This window comes from Saccostrea echinata, unplaced genomic scaffold (genome assembly GCF_033153115.1).
Source record: "Saccostrea echinata isolate AGI-Se365-2 ecotype Australia unplaced genomic scaffold, CSIRO_AGI_Sech_v1 ptg000054l, whole genome shotgun sequence".
Classification (NCBI taxonomy): Eukaryota; Metazoa; Mollusca; class Bivalvia; order Ostreida; family Ostreidae; genus Saccostrea; species Saccostrea echinata.
In genome coordinates, this window is record NW_026889803.1 from 25,336,679 (window position 1) to 25,359,591 (window position 22,913).

The window sequence follows — 22,913 nt, forward strand, 5'->3', positions numbered from 1 at the left end:
CGAATGGCTAAAATTTTATCCATAAAGAAGGAACTGAATTCCTCCGCCAGTGATGCGTCGCTGGCGTTAAGTGGCATAGAATTGCAGTTTTTTCTGCCAATCAATCCAAATATTAATTTATACACTTTTGAAGAATCATTTCCACATTCGGCTATGTTTGAGTTAATATGCTGATACTTGTTGTATCTGAGATTTTTCCTGTAGGCTCGTTTAGCACATCGGAAGGCGTGGTCATTAACCGGGGTCTTGTTTCCTCTCCATCTTCGTTCCGCTGACCTGCAACGTGTTTTAAGGAGACACGATTCTTCTGTAAACCATGGTAGGGAAGGTCGAATAGTCACAATTTTCTCTATTTCCGGAGCGTGTTTGTCTAAAATATTTCTGAGTTCGGAATTGTAAAACTTTGCTGTATCTTCTAAATTTTCATATTTGGTGGCACTTTCGTTGAATTGGATTAGATCCGCCTGAAATTGCGTTTCATCTATGTCCTTTAGTTTTCTAACTTTTCTGATTTCCCTTGTTACCTTAGGCTTAGGAAGAGATATATATGTATGAATGAAACAGTGGTCACTTATCTGAAAATTTTCGGTCGCTTCGGACAACACTATTTTGTCGTTGTTTCGGATCATGATCAGATCAAGTATGTTTCCAGATCGATGCGTTTGGCAGTTGACAAGTTGCACTAAACCCATGTCATTGCACATTTCATTTAGAGCGATCGTGTCCAAGTCATTAGTTTTATTATAATGAATGTTAAAATCTCCTGTAATTATAACTGTGCGATGGGTTGACAATATTTTTTCAAGAAAGGGTGTAAATTCGTTAAAGAATTTCGCCGTAGACATTGGATGGGCTTTCGAGTATGGGGGACGATATACAACCAAAATATGTATAGTCGTGGAATTAAAAGCTAGTTCAAACAAAGAGTGTTCGAATGTATCTTTTTGACAAGAGTCAGTTACTTTGATTTGAAGTGTGTCTCTAAATAGAATTCCAGTTCCGCCACCAGATCGGGATTTTCGGGGTACATCAAAAAGGTATATCCAGTTATATTTAGATCAGATCTCACAATTCTGTGTTTCGGATTACTGTCGTTTAACCAAGTTTCAGTAACACAACAAATATCTAGTGCTGACCGTAACTCCTATTGTGTACACCCCTGCCGAGCTAAAGTCACTCAGGTATAACAATACCATGTCGTCTGTCAGACTTAATGAAAATGTAATGCATAAAATAAAACTATTTGGAATTAAACGGCGCTATCGTGGTCACAGATCAAGACGAAGGAAACCGAAACAAAAAGACTGGAACACGGGAGTTCATTTAGATTTGTTAAGACCTCTTAGCAGAAGGCTAATTGATTACTCAATAGACAGAAATCTCTCATTCGCGGTTGTGAACACGCAATCAATATGTAATAAAGTCGAGGAATTCATTCATCACATTATAGAAAACAAACTAGATATTTGTTGTGTTACTGAAACTTGGTTAAACGACAGTAATCCAAATAAAGGCACAATAAAATTGCCCCCCCCCCCCCCAAAAAGAAAAAATAAGTTAAAAAATAAGCTGAAAAAAGATTTTAAAAAACAAATTTAAAAAAGACACAAAACAAAATGATATCTCTTGTCTGAGATCTCTTTTTTAAGGAGGGGGGGGGGGGGGGGTGGGTGGGGGGGGGGCTATAGAAACCTGAAATTCTTCTGAAAATGCTAAAATTATCGATCATAAAACAGCACAATAACAAAGTAATTAAATAATAATCACATATGTAATGCCATCTGTAGTTCGAGGTGATTTTTATTGTGCAGTTTTTACGACGCAACCATGGAAATGTGAGAATAAAATAAATGACATTTTCCGATAAAACATAGCGTCATGACATAAAATTTGTATTTTTTATTTTAAATTTTCACTTGTTTTTAGTTTATGAATAATGACCTGTTATATATCATTTTAAAGAGGAGAAATTTTTCTATCAGGATCACAAAACACCCTAAAATGTAAAATTTTTGACTTAAGGGTGGTTTTTGGTTGACGGTCATCATATACATGCACGTTTGTTGATTGGTATGTGCTTGAAATTCTTGATAAGAAGATTTTTTAACTATTTTTTTGTATTCAGGAGAACTAAAATGGACAACGGTTTGTCACGCAAGTGACACAGATCACTTAAAGAATACATTAAAAATATTACAAATGTATTAGACTGTCCAAAAATAATACTATGTTGAATGTCACCTTTGCCATAGGATTAAAAGAAATATGTCTTTGGGGGAAGAAAATTGGAACTTAAAATATCTGTTCCTGTTTGGTTTTACATATAGCAATACAATTCTGCATCCATTTGATGATAAGTTAAAGTCATCACATTTATCATAAAGCATTGTTGTAAGATTACCATCAACATCTTTTTCTAATAAAATATCCAAATATGAAACAGATGTGTCCTCACTCTGTGGTATCTTTTATCTCAAACTCACCAGGATATATCGTGTCGACATAAGAATGGAGTAACCATTGTTAATTGACAATACGGCGTCGATATATCTAAATGTTGAGTTGAAGACCACAGCAAGTGTTTTCTTCTTTTCACGTAAAAGATTTTGAACAAATTCTGCTTCATATGAATACAAAAATAGGTCTGCTAATAACAGGGCGCAATCCAAAAACCACATAGATATTGTCAATTCAGAGTACTTGTGTGTACAATCAGATTGTTTTTTAACAAAGTAACAAGGTAAGTAAATTTCAAGTTCCATTGTTAGGCCTTTACAGGCACCTGTCTCATCAGCTCTGGACTGTCCTAGGAGTCGGGTTGTTTAAGAATGCAGCCCAAAGTGGGTGGTAGACTTACGTCTAACATAATCTAACAGCCATATATGTGTCCATCTTGTGAAGTTGGAAGTCGCAATCGTTTACTAAAAATAAAACCGCAACCGTATCAAAGTTTCAAATACGGAAGAGTTTTTCACAATCGCAATTATAATTTTTTTTTTAACCATTTATTTGTAACGATTAATTGAAATAGTATACCTAAATATTTTTTCATTGTCTGTGATATTTATTTAAATGTAAAATGTGTGAAATAAATAGTAGCCAGTAAATACCTAAAATTATTTACCAAATATACCGCTAGTCATAACTATTTTGTTTTATATCCCAAGGGGTACACTGAATTATACAAAGATTGGCTTCTAATAGAATTTTAATTGTCTGACAGATAAAGGGATATACACTGTGTACACAAAGGTGTTAACACCTGTGTTGGATTAAACACCTGCAGGGCATGATTACCAGATCCATGTGCCATGACAGGGGTATTAGTGCTATACATCACTGAACAAACAAAACTAAAATTCATAATGACTGTTAAATTGCGAATGTACTCTCAATTAAATTTATTTTTTACAACAATATCTCAAGCAAAATTATAGCATGTTAATATGATTAATTTCAATTGCTCACTGTTACATGTAATAGTCATTTGCGTGTTTTAGCAAATCCCTGGAGAAGAAATATAAAAATGGCGGTCATCAAAGTCAATATTGTACCCCGGTAAATAACGTCGGAATAAAAGAATGTGTCCACGATGTTCTAAAATGGAAATGATTATTGTTTGTTTGATTTCGGGTATTTTCCTAATTATAGCTGTTATATACTACCGTATTTTTGTGTTTAACGACAGAGTCAAACTACGACGGCATTGAACAGGCAAGCTGGCGAAAATACGTTATATCACAATTCAAGGAAGTTTTAACTATGTTTGAGTAAAACACTATTAAAATGCTGTACTCATAAAAATACCAGTTTATTTTATCAATACGTTAATATCACGGGTTAAGTTAAAGAGGTTTACATGTTCTGATGCATAGTATCTACGTAAGAATCTCTAGAAAATCGATAAACAAAGCCTCATCCTAACTTCTGAGTTCGTCTTATCTAAGGATTTTTTAAAAATTACGGCTGAAAATGAGCCTTTCGACCTATATACCCCATCGACATATACCCCAGAAATTATGGTAAATACACATTTGTTCAAAATTTTGTTTATTTGGATTTTATAGGTGATGTTAAATGCAGAATTAACTTTGGACAGCCTTAAGAACAGACTTGTTTGTTCACATTTAGCTGCCAGGATCCCAATGTCTGTTCAATCAAAGAATCAAAGTCTACCCAAATATAGAACAATCATTTGAACATTTCTTTAACAAGATTTTTCTTACCCCTGCAGAGCTTTTGCACAGTACATCCTTACAGCATGGCTAAGGTCTCCTAAATATTTAATAAATTCTTCAGAAACAGGAACATCTTCATAACCTTCATCTCTTTTCAAAGAAATTTTTGCCCAATTTTGATTTTGATCTGCCTACAGAAAAAAGATAAATCATCATATTCAAAGCATGGCCCACAGAGCATAAAAGGTTAGCTCATCATGATCTGAAAAAGTCTTTCTTTCTTTTTACTAATATTTTCCTCATATTTTTATTTTTTATAATTACAGACCTGTTTACTCATATTGTTGTCTCTCAGTATTTATTATTAGATTTGTCAGTGAAATTTGGCATTTGCCAGTAAGATTTCACTTTCTATCGATTTTACATATATTACTAGAGAACAAGTACATTTCTGATTACCATTTCTGTCATTTTTTAAACCACTGCGTTTTGGCAACCCGACATCACTTAAGTGTTTGAAATCTTTCTCTTTTCTAGCGATTGAAAAGCGTCAAACTGAGACAGATCATTACAAAAACTAACTGCTAAAATCCAAAAGAACGGATTTCCGTATTTTCATAATAGCAAAACATGAGACGTATTTTGGACTCAAAATACGGCGAAATCGTAAGGGTAAACAGGTCTGTAATTGGAAACAAAAATCAACCAGTCTCATTTGCAATAGATCTAAATGATCTGAACAAATATGAATCTGCACTATACAGGAATGCTTGCATAAAATGAGCAACTGTTGGACTGCTGATTTGAGTAGAGCATTTTTAAAGATTTCTTCTCCTTTTTATGCCCCTGTAACCAAAGATTCAGGGTTATCTGTCTTCAAAACCTTTAACTTTTAATAGCCATACTGGGTAACTTTTGAATGGTTGATGCTAGGGCTTTTATATTTCATATACGAGGGTTGTCCGTAAAGTTCGTGAACAAGCTAAAATTTAAATGAAAGTTGCGTCATAGATATTTATTATTAGCATATTTATAATCCTTTACTATATGTGAATTACAAAATGAAAAATTTTATTCAATTTTAAGTGTATAATAACAATTGTGACTTCATTATTAGACTTGGGATAGTGACCCGGAGCACAACAAAGTTTTAATTAAAAAGTTATTTATCACTTTATACATTTCATTTGTATTTTGTAAAATTCCGCGGAAATTTGGATGGCTTTTACATTATAAGGTTGACAAAAGTTATAACGTCAAACCTGTAAAATTTGAACGTTCAAAGTTTCGAAATAGCAGAGAAATCGAGGTCAGAGTTTATTAAGATAGGATCGTCATTGTTCGAAAAAGGGACGTTTTCGGAAAAGGTGGAGCAGAGAGTAGTGATAAAATTTTGTGTAGACATCAGAAAAACATCAACAGAGACCCATAAAATCCTTAAATAGTCGGGAAATCATAGTAAGTAATCTATTCTTTAGTGTTTAAGTGGCACAGAAGATTTTCGGATGGAAGGGACAGTTTACTGGATAACATGCGTGAAGGAAGACCATCTTTCCGAGATTGTAGTGCTGTAAAAAATGAAGTTCGTAACGTGACTTTGCCGTATTTCCATACATACAGTCGTTTTACGCGGACAGAGGTTTGATGTTTTGCAGGATCTGAGACAGGAAGTGTTAAATATTATTTGACGTATGAAACCAAAACAGTTTGTCCACATTTTTGATGACTGGTTGAAGCGACATAAGAAATTTGTTGAGTTAAGGGTGACTACATTTACGTTGAGAAAACTTAAATGTATTTAGCTTTTGACGTCGAGTAACGTCAAGAATTTTCGTTTTAGTGCTCCGCGTATGAGTGTTTATCTATTTTTGTATCTGATAAAATATAACTATTCGTGCATTGTTTGTGATTAAAACTTGCATATTAATAAACTGAAACATGAATCTAATAAAAATAATAATTTCATATATTTTATCAATAATTGTCAGTAATTATCAATGTTGTCCACGAACTTTACGGACAACCCTCGTATGTCTTTCTTGTGACAAGATCTTTCTTTGGGTACCAACTTTTGACCTCAATTATGACCTTGACCCTAGCTTTTTCTGAATATGATCAATTTTTAAATCCAAGATATGCTACTGACAAACAAGTCAATTTAAACAGGGTTTGATTTCAACAAACTTGAAAGTGCACTACTTGAAAATGCTTGCATATTTTAAAATATGACTAACTATGGCCCAGCTGTTCTTGAGTAGTTTTTTAAAGATTTTATCTTTTCTAGTCACATGCAAAATTTTAATCTACTATCATGGCCCCTTCCTGTCTTTGGGGGCTGTGATTTGAATTATCTTTAATCTGCATTACCTGAGTATGCTTGCATCAATATCACCCATCACCTCCCACTGTTATTGAGAAGATTTTTTTCTTAATCTATATAAAACTTTGTTCCCCTTTTGTGACCCCATTGTCACCCCATGGGCCATGAAGTGAACAAAATTGAATCTACACTATATGAGGAAACAATCACTTTACTTTTATAAGCTGGACGATGCATTTTGCCATTCCAAGTCTAACCTTCTCTGTGCACTTTTCAGAGGGCAAATTCCTGAAAAAGTAACAAGTGGATGTGTCATATAGCTTGAATCTTATTTAAACTTGTCAGGATTTTCTTTTCTTATCAATCAGTGCAAAGTGGATAGTTGAAAATCGAAAATATGAACTCATGGGCCACAATGCTAACCTGGGTCACCTCTTCCATGCTTTTCATCATCAGATTTTTAAAAGATTTTTTCCCTCTTTATCCCCATGAAAAAATTTTGACTCTATATTGTGTCCCAAAGCTAGCCTTAAAGAGCTGTTTTAAATGAAACTTAGTCCACGCAGCATTCCGATACTTCAATAACAATTTGACTAACTGGCAGTTGTGTTCTTGATAGGGATGTCAACGAGTACCCAGTTAACCGGGTACTCGATCGAACGTCCGAGTATCGAATACTAAAAATGGTACTCGGTTACTCGGATGTGTATTTTTTCTTATTTTAAAGTACATATTTTTATCAAAAACTAACTTCAATATGCATACGGGTAATTAGCGTGTCGTCATCTTCACATGTAAACACCCGTTATCGCCTGTGGCTGTGTATATGTAGTAATTAGTGACCAATCACCTGGTACACAGCTGTTCTCACTTATTGTGGTCCTTAATTTTTTGATGGCTTCAATGATTGTTTTTCAGTGAACATCGTTAAATATGGTTTATTATCTTCAAATCATTTTTAAATCATTTAGTTGATATACAGCAGCGAAATTGGACATGCATAGAAATGCTGCTACCCACTTCAAAATAAGTAAAGATTCAAAAAAAATGTATAAAGTCAGTTTCCATAGTAAGTTTAGTGTATACAGGAGAAACAACCAACTTATAAAAAAATAATGGAAAATATTAAACTAGTGATCCAAACAACGTCCGTTCCTTCTCGTTCGCTAGTCTAATCATCACAAACCTGCTTAACAGATTGTCCTCCTTTTGATGAAATAGATTCTAAACAAGAACTGTAAACCATCTGTAATTTTTGATGTATTAATTGCGCCAACTGTGTTTATTTTATAAATTTAGTACCAAAAATCATTTCCATCGGACTCCATGTTTATATACATTCATGAAACATGATAAAAACAGCTTTGGGGTTTAATAAATTAACAATTAAAAATTAACAAACTTGTATTTACATTTTTACCGAGTACCCGGGTACTCGATCGGAAAAACGTCCGAGTAACCGATTATCAAAAATTGACCGATTTGACATCCCTAGTTCTTGAGAAAACTTTTTGAGAATTTTTTTCGTAGATTTGTTATGTACACATTGTCCCCTCCCATCTTAGCTCCACCCTAACCCATAAAATGAAAAAGAAACTAAATCCATACAACTCAGGCATGAGTTGAATAAATGAACAAACTTGAATGTAAAGTACCTGAAGAGAGCTGGAAGATACAACTAATCAATGTCCTGCTGTTCTTCATCAGAAGATTTTCAAAGATGTTTTCTTTATATTCTCATGCAAAACTTTGATCTCCTATTGTGGGGTATGACTTAAACAAAATTGATGCTACATTATCTGAGCATCCTTCTACATTAATATGACCATTACCATGGCCCTAATGTTTGAATTGATAAACCACAGGCACTTGATGTTACATTTTTCTAATAAAAAAATAATAACCCCATACCTAATAATTCACAAGGTACACATCACGGCCATCTTGATTTTTTTCTAGGTCATTCACATCAACTTGTATTTTTGTCTGAAACTCCATGAAATAAATTCCCTGCAACCGTTTTCATCCTGTGGTCATGCAGTCTTTCAATAATGTACTTATTGTCCATATTTGACCCATTTAACCCCCATTCCGGAGTAAGGGACATAAATTCTGCTAGTTTAGCATAGGGCTAGTGGTTAACAAGCATTCTGAGAGTATTGCATTAGCAATACTAGTCCCCTACCGGCAAGTGTAATCTGGTTCCCGTTAAGAATTGAAAATGCCATAAATCCGTCAAAAATCAATGAAGCAGAATGAAATGCAAACTTGACCTATAACTAATCAAGGTAAAGTGACTTACCAAAAATCAGCTCAATATCTGCAAGCATTTAGAAGAAAATTGCGGAAAACCCCTAAAAATTGAAGAGGTCGTAATTCCGTCAAAAATCAATGAAGCGGAACGAAATGCAAACTTGATCTGTATCTCATCAAGATACACTCACATACCAAAAATCAGCTCAATATCTGCAAGCGTTTAGGAAAAAAGTGCGGAAAACCAAGTGGGACAGACTGACAGAGGGACAGACAGACAGACAGACAGCTAGACAGACGGACAGATGGACGGACAGACTCAGCGGAAACCTATAGTCCCCTCTGGTTTCACCGGTAGGGGACTAATAATAATGCTCTCAGTTGGCCTGCTAGATGTCCAGGTAACAAAAAGATTTTTAGTCCCCTACCGGTGAAACCGGAGAGGACTATAGGTTTCCTCTGAGTCTGTCCGTCCGTCCGTCTGTCTGTCTGTCCCTCTGTCAGTCCGTCCGTCCGTCTGTCTGTCTGTCCCTCTGTCAGTCTGTCCCACTTGGTTTTCCGCACTTTTTGCTAATGCAATACTCTCAGAATGCTCGTTTTGTTCCATTTACCATCTTGAACCAACTTGAATCAACTCTGGTTCCTGAACCCAGTGAATTTGAATTTTGCAAATTAGATAGATTAGCTGCTCATGAAATAATGCATGCTTGAACAGAAATTTATTAACTATAGATCTTATCACGGGGAGTGCTTTTTTTTACCTGCCTTACCCTGCTACATAAACCACTTTGAAATTCTCACTGCCCATGAGGCATAGTTAATGAGAGAACTGCACTGGCTGTACTGTGATCATAATAACACAGAAGTAACTTACAGAAAAGCAGACATGAGGGTGAGGGCAGCATCTCGACTCTCTTTGATAGATGGACTAACCCTATCCTTGTCAGACTGTAGGAATGGTATGAGATTACACAGCATCTCCAAACACAAACAGCACACTTCCTGATCCTGCCTCTGAGCCTTTGCCAGAAATCTATCAACATACACTGAGATTAATTCATCTCAATTCTACATGATATCAGAAAGTCTCCACAAACTTCACTCAACATTTACGTTGTGACTACTGGGGTAATCATGGCTTTAAAAGATTTTTTCCCAAAAATATCCCTACATAAAACTTTGATTTCCTATTGTGGCCCCACCCTACCTCTGAGGGTCTGACCACCATGATTTGCACAAACTTGAATCTACACAACCTGAGGATGTCTATGTAATATGAATAATCAGGGCTTTCCTGTTCTTGAGAAGATTTTTCCTATGTATTCCTATGTAAAACTTTGATGCCCCATTGTGCCCCCCCCCTCCCCCAGTCATGATTTGAAGAAATTTTAATCTACACTACCTCATGCTTCCACATAAATAGATCTAATTGGCTTTGCTGTTCTTCACAAGAAGATATTTAAAGTTTCTCCATGTATATATATATATATATATATATATATATATATATATATATATATATATATATATATATATATATATATATATATATATATATATATTTATTATACTTTCATGTTAAATACTAAAATCTGATTGGTTTAGACGCATTTAACAATCCGTAATGTTACCCTCAGCGTTAGCAACACACTTGACAACGGGTAACATTACGAAAATATCACATGCGTTCAAATCATGTGCGTACGGTTCACCGTAGAATTCTCAAAACGTCGGTTGTGCGTTTGAAAGAAGCCGAATAAACGACGTCAATATAAGCTTGCGTCCGATGTAGCTTACTTGAAAACAACAAACGACAGACGAAACATCCTTGCGAGTACAAACTTTAGATGATAAAGGACTTTTTGAGTAGCAAACAAACAATAAAGAGGTTGGTAAATCTTTTCCGAAGCTTTCTTATTGAGAAAAATAGAAGCGGGGAGTTTGAAAGCTTTCTAAGCGTGACCTTAACGAAGATCTCCGAATTTTTTTATGACATCCGAAATCAAAAAGACATTCAGTATAATAAAATAAATAGTGCACGTTTTTGAGGGTAACAGTTGAAATTGACACCCCTCGGAAAACCATTGTCAACCTCCGCTGACGCGTCGGTTGACAATGATTTTCCTTGGGGTGTCAATTTCAACTGTTACCCTCAAAAACGTGCACTATTTATATAATATATACATGGAGAAACTTTAAATATCTTCTTGTGAAGAACAGCAAAGCCAATTTTTTCCTTGTAACTGTAATCATGGAAAGATTTATATATATATATATATATATATATAGACATATAGATATATATATATATATAAAACTTTGAATGCCCATTGTGGCCCCACCCCCTGCCCCTGGAGATCACAATTTGAACAAAATTAATTCTACACTACCTAAGGATGTTTCCATATAATTATTAATAATTTACAATTAGACAAGGGTAAGGTACTTACCTGTAGGATAATGTATAAAAATTTTAATCGCCTACTGTAGCCCTACCCTAGCCCTGGGGGTCATAATTTTAAGAAACTTTAATCTACACTATGTAAGGAAGCTAGCTTTCATACGAGTTTCATCTTTTCTGTCACAGTGGTTAATATTGAGAAGAAGATTTTTAAAAGATGCCATTACATTTCACTAATTCTGAATTATCACCCCTTGGAAAAGGGTGTGGCCCTTCATTTAAACAATCTTGAATTCCCTTCAAATAAGGATGCTTTGTGGCAAGTTTGGTTGAAATTGGCCCAGTGGTTCTTAAGAAGAAGTTGAAAATGTGAACAGTTCACAGATCACAGAAGACACACAATAGACAGATGCCAGACACTCTTCAATCAGAAAAGCTCCCTTGAGCCTTGGATTCAGGTGAGCTAAAAAAAAAAAGCCTTTGATAAAGACAGAAATAAAGACAAGAAAGGTATTCCAACCCAGACCCCCCTTCCAAACTTCCAAAGTTTTATCCATAATTCTACTGCATTTAAATAGAGAGAGCTATTTACTTTGAATGATGTAAAAACTAGAAAATAAAGTGTCTACAAACCTTGTAACTGTAATCATGGAAAGAATATTTTCCTCAGAGACATGATGTGATGGTGAAGTTAACATTCTGATAATCAGTCTGATCTGAGAAAAAATGAAATCTGATTTACAGAAAACACTTGTCTTGCTGTAGACGTTATATTTAAATCTGAAAATAAACTGTAGGAGTGGAAATGGCTCGATCTCCAGCAAAAAAGAAAATTTTTAAGGTAGCACAAACTTTGATGAGTTTGACTCTATCTCTCATTGAGAGTGTGAAATTCATTTTGTTTCTTTAAGCTTTCTCTCTAGATACCACATACCAAAACTGTTTTAAAATATTAAGCAATTTTAAAAGATTAAGATTCCAAAAATAAACTTACTTGCAATAAGTCAAAAGACTTGTAGGCATCCACTGATTCCATAATTTTGATGAGTTCTGATTTAATTGATGACAGCTTCTGCACATCCTTCAATAATCCTGCTTCTCCTCTGTTTTCTGGACTGTCGAAGGCACACCAGAAGCACAATGTTCTGGTCAATTCAATGTGCAATTGTTGTGTGTCAGTTAGCTGACTGTCATCCAGAATAGATTTCATATCTGTGAAATACAATAATGCAGATCATAGAATAAATTGCAGGTCTTCATTTAACAGTCATATGACAGTCATAAGGTAATTTATTTCTACTAAAAAGTCCATATTACCTAGCTGTTATATTTCTTTTATTTCTACCAAATCATGATGATGCTTGAAGAATGATTTAAAAGTTTATACTTATTAAATTTATACATTCTTCAGAAGTTTAAGATTCTTTTCAGATTTTCAAACACAAGAAATTCAATCTCTGTTCCAAATTATTCTATATTTGGTAACTTACTTTATGTATCTTTGTAAAGTATACATGTACCAAAAGGCAGAGAGAATCTATACTAAGTCTTATAAATTATTAAATTTTGCAAATAAACTCGGAAACGGGTGCACCAGAGTTCTTACTTACTCCTCTAACAATACATTAGATACAAGATGATGTCCGTAAACTATATTCAGATTTCACTCACATGGTAAGTATCGTACATTAAATTAAAAGTCTACTTTCATTTTCTATAGACAGCCATGAAATAGCAAAAACGTGAGTAGGGTGGCGTTTCCGATTGGCGGATCTAAGTTACTGACAATTTTTAATGAAATTGACAACAAGCAATCGTTAATTTATTTCATAAAACGTCAACACTGAATTACTCAATCAAAACTTGATTTAAATGCCATAAAAGAAATAAGTTGTGATAACCAATTAAAAAAGGAAATGTGCAAATTATCTTCGTCATTCACCAATCTTAATATTGACAGAAGCTTCTAGAACATCATTTAGCACCGAGCCCGATGTTAAAAAAAAAAAACTGCATGAACATATAAAAAGCTTTTGTGTGAAATGGTAAATCATTGATAACACTATAAGCTGTGAATATATTTATGTACCGAAATATATTTACATATATGTAATAGGTTTTCCTAATAGATTAATCGGTAAAATTTGTATATATTCCTTACTGAGAGCATCGTGGCAATGAACCCGAAGTACATTTGTAATTCGTAATAATCTTGCTAACAGGAAAAGAGAAAAAATTTAATGAATAAGGTATTGTTCAAATACAATTAAAGCTGTAAAATTTTGTGCTTAATCAATACATTTCATTTTTTTTTTTTTGGTCTGAATACAGTTTTTTGTATCAAATAATCGGATTATCCATAGGGCGTTAAAAGCTAATTTTTACACAGACCCTATACTTGAGTCTTGGTTTATAAATATGTATGTACCTTATTGATATGTAAAAAAGTAAAGTACATTTTTTACATATCAATAAAGTACATACATATTTATAAAACAAGACCCAAGTGCCTGTAAATTTTTACCCCCCCCCCCCCAAAAGGAAAAATCAATTTAGCAGTAAAATGTGCATATTCTCTGCTTTTATCCTTGACGGAAATGAAATAAGAGCATCTGAAGTACAATATCCAAAACATAGTATAACAGGTTTCACAATAAACGTCAATTAATGAAATTATTATTTTTCAAGTTTTTACAAAAAGGGGGTGGAGACGTGCATCTACTTTATGCGGGATTTTGAACAAAGTATTTCTTCCTGCTATAAACCTGTAGGCTGTCAGTAGAAACTACAATTTATTTTCTGGCGGTAGTGGTATGATTTCATTTAGTTCATACAAAACTTGAATGATGCACCCTAACCAACCCACCTTCAGAAGCAAGTTATATTGAAATCAAACCTTAACTGAAAGAATTTTGTAAAGAATTTCACAAAAATTTCTAACACTTCAACACTAATCATGCTAATTGTTGAAATCATGCAGAAAGAAATTAAAAATAAAAATCATGTTATCATTATTTTTGAGACGTTAACTTACATACCAAGTCTATTGAAATTGAACAAAAACTGTAGGAGAGGTGGCATTTGAAAGAATTGCACAGAAATTTTTCTTGTTAGTAACCAAGGCAACGCTATTCCTTGAAATCAAAGACTAATATATATAGGATATCCCATTATTTGTGGTTGGATATGATTTTTATCCAATGAGTTGTGCGTATTTTATCCCTGAGCCTTGGCGAGGGGATAAAAACACAAATTGGATAAAAATCATATCTAACCACATATGATGGGAAATCCATTTTATCACATGATTTATGCATAACTATCAATGTTTTACACGGTTTTTAGCTCACCTGAGCAGAAGGTTCAAGTAAGCTTTTCTGATCAAAGAGTGTCTGATGTCCGTCTGTCGTCTGTAAACTTCTCACATTATCGACTTATTCTCAAGAACCACTGGGCCAATTTCAACCAAAATTGCCACAAAGCATCCTTGGGTGAAGGGGATTTGTTTTTTCACAAGAAGTGCCACACCCTCTTTCAAGGGGAGATAATTATGAATTCATGAAAATTTGGTGGCATCTTTTTAAATCTACTTCTCAAGAACCACTGGGCAAGAGAAGATGAAACTAATGTGAAAGCTTCATTACATTCTCTAGATTCAAGTTTGTTCATATCACATCCCCCGGGGGTAGGGCAGGGCCAAAAGAGGGGGTCAAAGTTTTACGTAGGAATGTACAGGAAATGACTTCAAAAATCTTCTCAAGAGAACAGCAAACCTATGATTAGTCATATTATAATAGAAGTATCCTCAGGTAGTGTAGATTCAACTTTGTTCCAGTTATGACCCATGGGGGTAGGGCAGGGCCACAACAATGGGTCAAGGTTTACATAGGAATATATAGATGTAATGGTTAAGGGGCATTGGAGTAAAACGCATTGAAGACTTCAGAAAATGGAATGACCTGAAAACCCTTGGAATGGACTAGCCTAAGGGTATATTACACAAACCTTTGCGAATTTTTCATCATAAGTCAGACATTTAGAAAGTAGCTGAAGAAGTTGGATGATGAATCAGCAATAAAGAAGTTAAGGTATTCCATCCTAATACCAAAAGATTCAATGAAATTGAATACATAACAGATGTGTAGGTGTTGAATACTCAGTATATTTAGACATAATTCCCATTTATTACTATGTAAGGGTGGGATGTGTCCTAATTTATGACCTTGAATTTTGGTAAGAATTATCTCCCTGTTTTTAATTTTAAAAAATCACTTTTAAAAAAACTTATCTGGTAAAAAAAAAAATTTTTCAATTGTCATTCTATTTCTAATGTGTTTTAGTGCATTTTTCCACAACAGTATTTATTGATATTCTTATTCTTTGAATTTTTATTTTTAAAAAAATTGTTCCATAGACTTCAATGCAATCTTTGTCGAGTACTTACTGCTTAGTTCATTACATTTTTGAAACTTTCTCTTGGTAAATTCTTTTCTACTGTAAAATGCTTTTAATCAATAACAGAGTATTATGAATGTGTTGGACATTTAAGGATAGAGGATGGAAAACCTTAAGGGTAAGAGCAAAATAAAAGTATAAAAGTCATAAACACCAGTGGTAAGTATCCTAGAAAATTGATGTTAAGCTCTGGGTGTAGTATATCTGAAGAAGATTGAGACAACTGATTCTTATCTATCAATGGGAACCTACAGGAGAAAGAAGGTGCAAGTAGTACCTTACCCAGTCCCCATCTCTAGAAAAGAGAAAATTTAAGTACTGTGTGATATACCCTCAGACTGAGCTGTCTTAATAAGTATAAACTTGGACAGAGTAAAAGGAAAACCTATAAATCCCTTGTAAGAACCTGATCATACACATGACATAGGAAATATCTTTGAAATCTTCTTCTCAAGAACAACTAAGCCATTATTAGTCATATTTTTATAGAAGCAACCTAAGGTATTGTAGAATCAAGTTTGTTCAAATTATGGCCCCTCAGGAGGTTAGTGGCACAACAGAGGGTCGAAGTTTTTGCATAAGAATATACAGGAATCATCTTGAAAAAAATCTTCTGCTCAAGAACAGCAAAGCCATGATTATTCGTATCTTTATAGAAGCATCCTCAGGTGGTGTAGACAGTGTAGAGTTTGCCCGCCCCCTTTTTTTTTAAAAACTTTTCAATAATGAACTGATTTCTGCTTCTTCCTAGCCAGTGTGCTCAGGTGAGCGATGTGGGCCATGGGCCTCTTGTTATATATGGATCAACATAATTTAACTTCATCGCTTTCACGCAAAAACCATTGCAACGTCACAGCAGTGGGATACGAGAAAAATATCCAGTGATATCCATGGGATAAAGGGGTAAACATCATGTATCTTTGTGAAGTCTACTTGAATACTAAAGTTTAATGAAATTGTACAAAAACTGTACTGTGTAAAAAATGTAGCAATCCTATTTTGAAAAATTGTTTGGGCATACAGACAAACAGACAGATGGAAGAAGGACACCTTAACAGTACACAACCTTTTCTGTAAGCTTATATTGGTCTAATTTCACATATACTTGGGGAAAAAAACATTTGCCTTAATAGATTTTAAAATTATGCATATTTTCCTGTAAATCACTTATGTGCTCAGTTACTTCAATTGTCCTTATTATGTTAGACCCTAACATTTGCCCCCTTCTAATCAAGATTCAAGTGATGTAGATTATATATTATTTGCTCAGTTATAAGTAAAAAGAAATTGACAGCTATCTTTTATGCTGAGAATGCATGATTCAAGTTGTAAACATTGTGAATTCTAAAACACAACTCACCTGTTCCATCACTTCCTGTTACATCAGATTCCTGGGATTCAGCAAAGTCATCTTCCATAAAATCATCACCCTTTTCCTCATTCGGTGTCTCCATTTCAACGTCAAAATCATCAAAATCATCAGCTCCCTCAATGACACGCGACACATCAGCTCTCCTAGTCTGGTCACCTTCTGATGGTTTTCTCTTGGAAGAGAAAAGTTTTAGTTCTGAGTCTACAACTCAGTCAATAGGTTATTACGATGTTCACATCATAAAGAAAGAGAGAAATTACAATGAACAAAGTGTATTCAAAATGGACTAGTATAAAATGTGTACCTTTTCTACAAGAACACTTTTGAAATCTTCAATGATACATGCTGGTACCAAAGATCTCAATTCCAATGCTACAAAACACTCCTCCCTTGACTTCACTTCATTCTCTAACATCAAAGTTTTCTGAAAATTTCTAAGAATTTTCAAAGATAATGAAATATTTTGAGATGAAGTTAAAATTTTTACATTTTTCCCAAACATTCTGAGCATTACTTTGATACAGTTAGTCAATTCTGACTTCTCCACCACATCTTTTTGTACAGCACTGTACTTCACTAACCACTGAACAATACTGGCTATTGCACAGATGTACCAACTTAGGGATTCTAAATGTTTCAAATCACAATCAATCATATCACTCAAAGCCGTTGCTTCATCTTTCAAAAGGTTCAAAATATGATCAAAAAGATCATGCAGAAAATTGCATTCAAAACAAGAATCAACAGATTCTGTTTTATCTTTGAAATTCTCAATTTCAAATTTGTTTGATGACTGCAAATACATTTTTTCAAGACTTGTATAGAAAGCATCACCATAGTCTGGTTCCATGTAACAATAATTTGGCACATCACTTTGATTTTTAAAAAGTAGTAAAGCAACCAGATGCCCAATATCCCTTGGATCTGCCTTATTTTCATCCACAATATCTGCTGAAATAGTCCTATACTGACTTCTTCCTGGAAATAGCCATCTGAACAACTGTTTTCTCAAAGGGTGATTTTTGTCATCACTCTCTGATGTCTGAGCTAAAAAAGAAGACAGGTGATTTTTGAAGTGTTCAGGGATTTTGTTTCTGGTCATATATGTTATCAGAAACTGCACTGCTCTCGTGCTCGGCCGAGTCACACTTGGAATGAAGAGGTTCCACATGTCTTTCTCAATATCCAGTCCCTGTTCTGCCATACTTGTCAGTAGCTGGTAAGCACTGTCATCTGCTTGATGAACACTCACACACCTGACAGTAAAACAAAACAAAAACATACATTATACAGTATATATCACTGAGTGAGTAAGCAAGATTCTGGAAACAGGGAGCTAGAACCTTGTTAACTCACAAAATGATATTATACTTTGATTTATTAGTTAACATTGAATCAAGGTTTCACCCACTCACTACATCATATTGACCATTCTGCAAACTCAATTATGGCAAAGTGCTATTGGTAAAAATTATAATAAAAGCTGAACCTTTTAAGTAGAATGATGGGCCACAACCCTTACCTGAGTCACCTTGGTCTTGCTCTTCTTCATCATCAGATCTTTAAATGTTTTTTTTCCCTTTATTTCTATGAATTTTTTTAACCCATATTATTTCCCCACTTTAACCTCAAGTGTCCATGACAAACAACATGGGGATACCCAAATACCAATACGACTAACATGGCATTGCAGTTTTTGGAGAGGAGGATTTTTTGAAGTTTTCCTTTTTCCTGTATACACTGTACATACATTATGCAAGATTTGATCCAAAATTTTAGCCCTATCCTAACCCCATGTCCAAAATTAAAAGAAAAGCTTGAAAATATACTACTTGTGAATGTCCATATTAACATGATTCAGTGGGCTTAATCTGAGCAAAACTGAAGCTGCACAACCTGAGGATGTTTGCAAATTTATATGACTAAGAATGGCTCTGCTGTGCTTGAGAGAAAAGATCTTTAAGGCTTTTTTAATGCTCACATCTAAAAATTTGGTATCCTATTGCAGCTCTATTTTACCCAAGGTCAAAGTTTGAACAATTCTTAATCTGCTTGCACCACCAGAGGATGCTTGCAAATAAATTGAATATTCATGACTGTGGTTCTTGAAAAGCATATTTTTGTATATTTTTTTTCATATATATTCCTAGGCAAAGCTTTGATCCCCTATTGTTGCCAATCACACCCCTGGGAATCATGATTTGATCAAACTTGAATCTGCACTACCTGAGAATGCTTGTATATTAATATGACTAATAATTCCTTGGTATTCTTTAGAAGAAGACCTTTAAAGACTTTTTCCACTGTATTTGAATGTAAAAACCCTATCCATGGGGCTCTGATTTGAACATTTTGAATCTAACTTTGTCAGAAAGCTTTCTCATTATTTCATCTTTTCTGGCCCCATGCTTTTGGAGAACAAGACTTATAAAAGCCTGAACCCTATTTTTTGCCTTTTCTTGATTATCTCCCTTTGAAAAGATGAGTAGTCCTTCCTTTGAAAAGAATCCCCTTAAATTATACATGATTTGTATCAAGTTTGGTTGAAACTGGCCTAATGGTATAGAGAAGAAACTAGAGGTACTGTGAGTGAGCTCACAAAATAATACCCACCACCACAATATCTTTAAAATGCCCATTCAAATTTTGTAAATGTGACCTTGAACTTGCCAAAAAGACCTTGGTTAAAATAAATGACATCCTCTGATCATTAGTAATTTTTTCAGTGAAATATGGACAAAAGACATGCAATATTTCTCCACTAGAAAATAACAGATCTATTATTAATTTTACTTTAAACCAGTGACCTTGAACTTGCTAGAATGACCTTGAGTCAAGGTCATGACACACCCGTAAGTCATACAAAATCTTTGTACCAATTATTAGCTTCCAATGACTCTCCATTATAAACTTAAAGCCTGGACAAGAATTTTACACTTTTCTTCCAGTGACCTTGAAGTTGCCAGAATGACTTTGGATCAAGGTCAAGACAAACCCAAAGGATGTTAGCAATCTTTGTACAAAGTATAAGCTTCCGGTGATTCTCCATTACAAAGTTATAGCCCAGACAAGAACTTTATACCTTTTCTGCCAGTAACCTAGGACATGCCAGAATGACTTTGGATTAAGGTCATGACTTACCCTTGTATTAATTGCAGTCTCTGTACCAAAAGTATGAGTTTCCATTGATCCTCCATTACAAAGTTAGAACCCAGACAAGAATTTTATTTCTTTTCTGCCAGTGACCTTGAACTTGCTGGAATGACCTTTGGTCAAGGCCAAGACATACTCATTGGATCATAGGCAATCTTTGTACCAAAGATGAGCTTTCAGTGATTCTCCATAACAATGTTTTAGCCCAGACAAGAATTTTATACTTATTCTGCCAGTGACTTTGAACTTGCTGGAATGACCTTTGGTCAAGGCCAAGACACACCCTTGGATCATAAGCAATCTTTGTACCAAGTACAAGCTTTCAGTGATTCTCCATTACAATGTTTTAGCACGGAAAATTTTATATCTTTTCTGCCAGTGACCTTGAACTTGCTGGAATGACCTTGGGTCAAGGTAATGAAACACAGTTGGATCATAAGCAATCATTGTACCAAGTATGAGTTTCCAGTGTTTCTCCATAACAAAGTTATCTTGTGGACTATATTTCACAGATAGATAGAAAAGGTGATTACTTCAGTATACCCCCCAAACTTTGTTTGTGGGGGGTATAATCAAGATTGTGATAATTTTACAGACGGATGGAGAGACAGACAAAAGGCAATAGGACATCAAAAAGCTCTTTGGGTTTATATCTAATCTAAGCAAAAAATATTTTTATGAGGTATTAATAAGTAATTCAGATCCACTGTATATGGAAATCAGTACAGAAAACTGAAATTTAAGTGTTATAAAATGTGCGAGAAGTGTGTATGAAACGAGGCAAAAACTTCTTGTTGAATCATACTACATTTCATTCAGAACATGTACGAGGATTGTTCCAAGTGTAATGTGTATTGTACAATATCTCAAAAGCATTCGACTCAAATCATGAAATGAACATTACATCCCTTGAAAGTATTCTTTGTGGTTTGAAATACATCTGTCACTGTATGCTGATTTAGGTAGACATCTGAGGTACTGACTGAGGGCTGAGCCAAGGGCTTGTCAGGACTTGTAATGATGACAAAATAAAAACTTTTCAAGTTTTGGAAAAAGGAAAATCACATGGGGCTAGACCTGGAGAGTATTAGTTGGTGTGGCAAGATGTCAGCCTCATCAAAAATTGCTTCACAAGCTTAGATGTATGCAGTGGAGCTTTATCATGAAGTATACGAACATGCCTAAATCCTTACACAGGACATCCTTTATTTTCTTGAGCTTTTTTAGTATAACATCTCAGTAATACCCACCTGTAACACTTTTGCCCTTCGACACTAGAATTTGTATGGCTATACCATCACTTGAAAAGAATATGTAATAAAGAACCTTCTTTGTGCTTATGGTTCTTTTGACAACTACACGTCTTCTACCATGTTAAGTTAGCCATATTTTTGGGGTTTTTTTCGAATTTTTCTTACTGGTTCAAAATATTAAACCCATATGTTTCATTACCAGTAGCAATGTTTCCAAATGTCTTTGATTAAATTTGGGAAACATTTTGAGCAATTGCTTAGCAGTTTATACTCGTACCCATTTATTGTCATCTGTCAATATATGCAGTATCCATCTGGCAGAAATCTTTGGTACTTTCAAAATATGCTTCAAAATGAAATGCACCAGTGATAGGGATATTTCAACAGCTTTGGTAATATCACGAATCATGTATCTGCCATCACTTTCACTTATTTCATTGAAATGCCTGTCACAGTCACAGGCTGGCCAGATTTTGGAGCATCTTTGACAGACTCTGTACCAGTCAATAATTTCTTTCTCCACCTACGAACTGTCTCATAAGATACCTTATCAGACCTATAAAATTCCCCCAATTCATTAAAAATCTGCATTACCAATGTTTTTTGCAAACTGTTATATACTGTAAATGTGGTTATTTTGACGAGTTGAAAAATTGACGATTTTTTCTTCACGAAAATTGACGAGTGTTAATTTTAACGAAATATTGAATCAAGAGTTATGTATCTTTAATTTCACAAGATTAAAACAAAAAATGAATACAAAGAACACCTCAAAAAACGAGTTTCAAAACTGGTGCTCAGAGTAAGTTCGCCAGAAACTGGAGGATCAAAAACTTGATGGAAACATTGGCTTAGTTGACTTGAGAACGTCTACAATTAAGCCGTTCTATGCAAAATTGGTCCTGAAAGTTCACAAAGGGTTTTCTCGGGAACTCATTTACAAGCGTTCTCATCAATAAAATTAAATTTAATTTTGCTTGTAAAAAACATGTATTTTGTTTTCATTATACGAGACAGATTGCCTGAGGTGACAAAGTAGGTCAAACACGGCGTGATAATTATGCAAAGTTAGAATGTTGTGACCGTGGGTAATAATAGTATATGACATACTCAATGGATTTTAAAACTGTAATTACAGTGTATATGTTTTCATAACTATTTACCAAAAAATTAAACAGCAACTTTGATCTAGTTTTAGTGGGGGAAGGCGAGAAAATTAAGCGGTGAAGTTGTACAACGGTCAATGTCTGTTGTGACGCTATATATATGATGTGAAGTTTGACGAGTGGAAATTTTGACGAGAAAAGAAAAATCGTCAATATAGTCAAAATTAGCACGTCGTCAAAATTTCCACTTTTACAGTAAGCTAATTTCTTCAATATTCTCTACCCCTTTCCCAACCATGTTTACAACAGTGGTCAAAGACTGGCTCTATTGAAATGACTGAAAGTTTAAAACTATGTGGAGCTGAAGGCTTGTGTTTACACTATTGGAATAGTATTGAATACAGCTTTTCAAGAGCATCATC

At 34.4% G+C, this 22,913-nt stretch overlaps 1 protein-coding gene across 1 annotated transcript in view; it reads right to left on the reverse strand.

Moving 5' to 3' along the window:
- Window positions 1-22,913, reverse strand: part of LOC133205686 (serine-protein kinase ATM-like) — a 244,053-nt gene that overhangs the window by 175,337 nt on the left and 45,803 nt on the right. The window contains exons 12-18 of the mRNA XM_061341539.1: window positions 17,284-18,235; window positions 16,968-17,151; window positions 12,147-12,364; window positions 11,786-11,868; window positions 9,626-9,784; window positions 6,714-6,786; window positions 4,227-4,369 (exon numbers count right to left, since the gene is read on the reverse strand). Coding sequence (XP_061197523.1) covers window positions 4,227-4,369; window positions 6,714-6,786; window positions 9,626-9,784; window positions 11,786-11,868; window positions 12,147-12,364; window positions 16,968-17,151; window positions 17,284-18,235 — 1,812 coding nt within the window. The remainder of the gene's footprint in view (window positions 1-4,226; window positions 4,370-6,713; window positions 6,787-9,625; window positions 9,785-11,785; window positions 11,869-12,146; window positions 12,365-16,967; window positions 17,152-17,283; window positions 18,236-22,913) is intronic.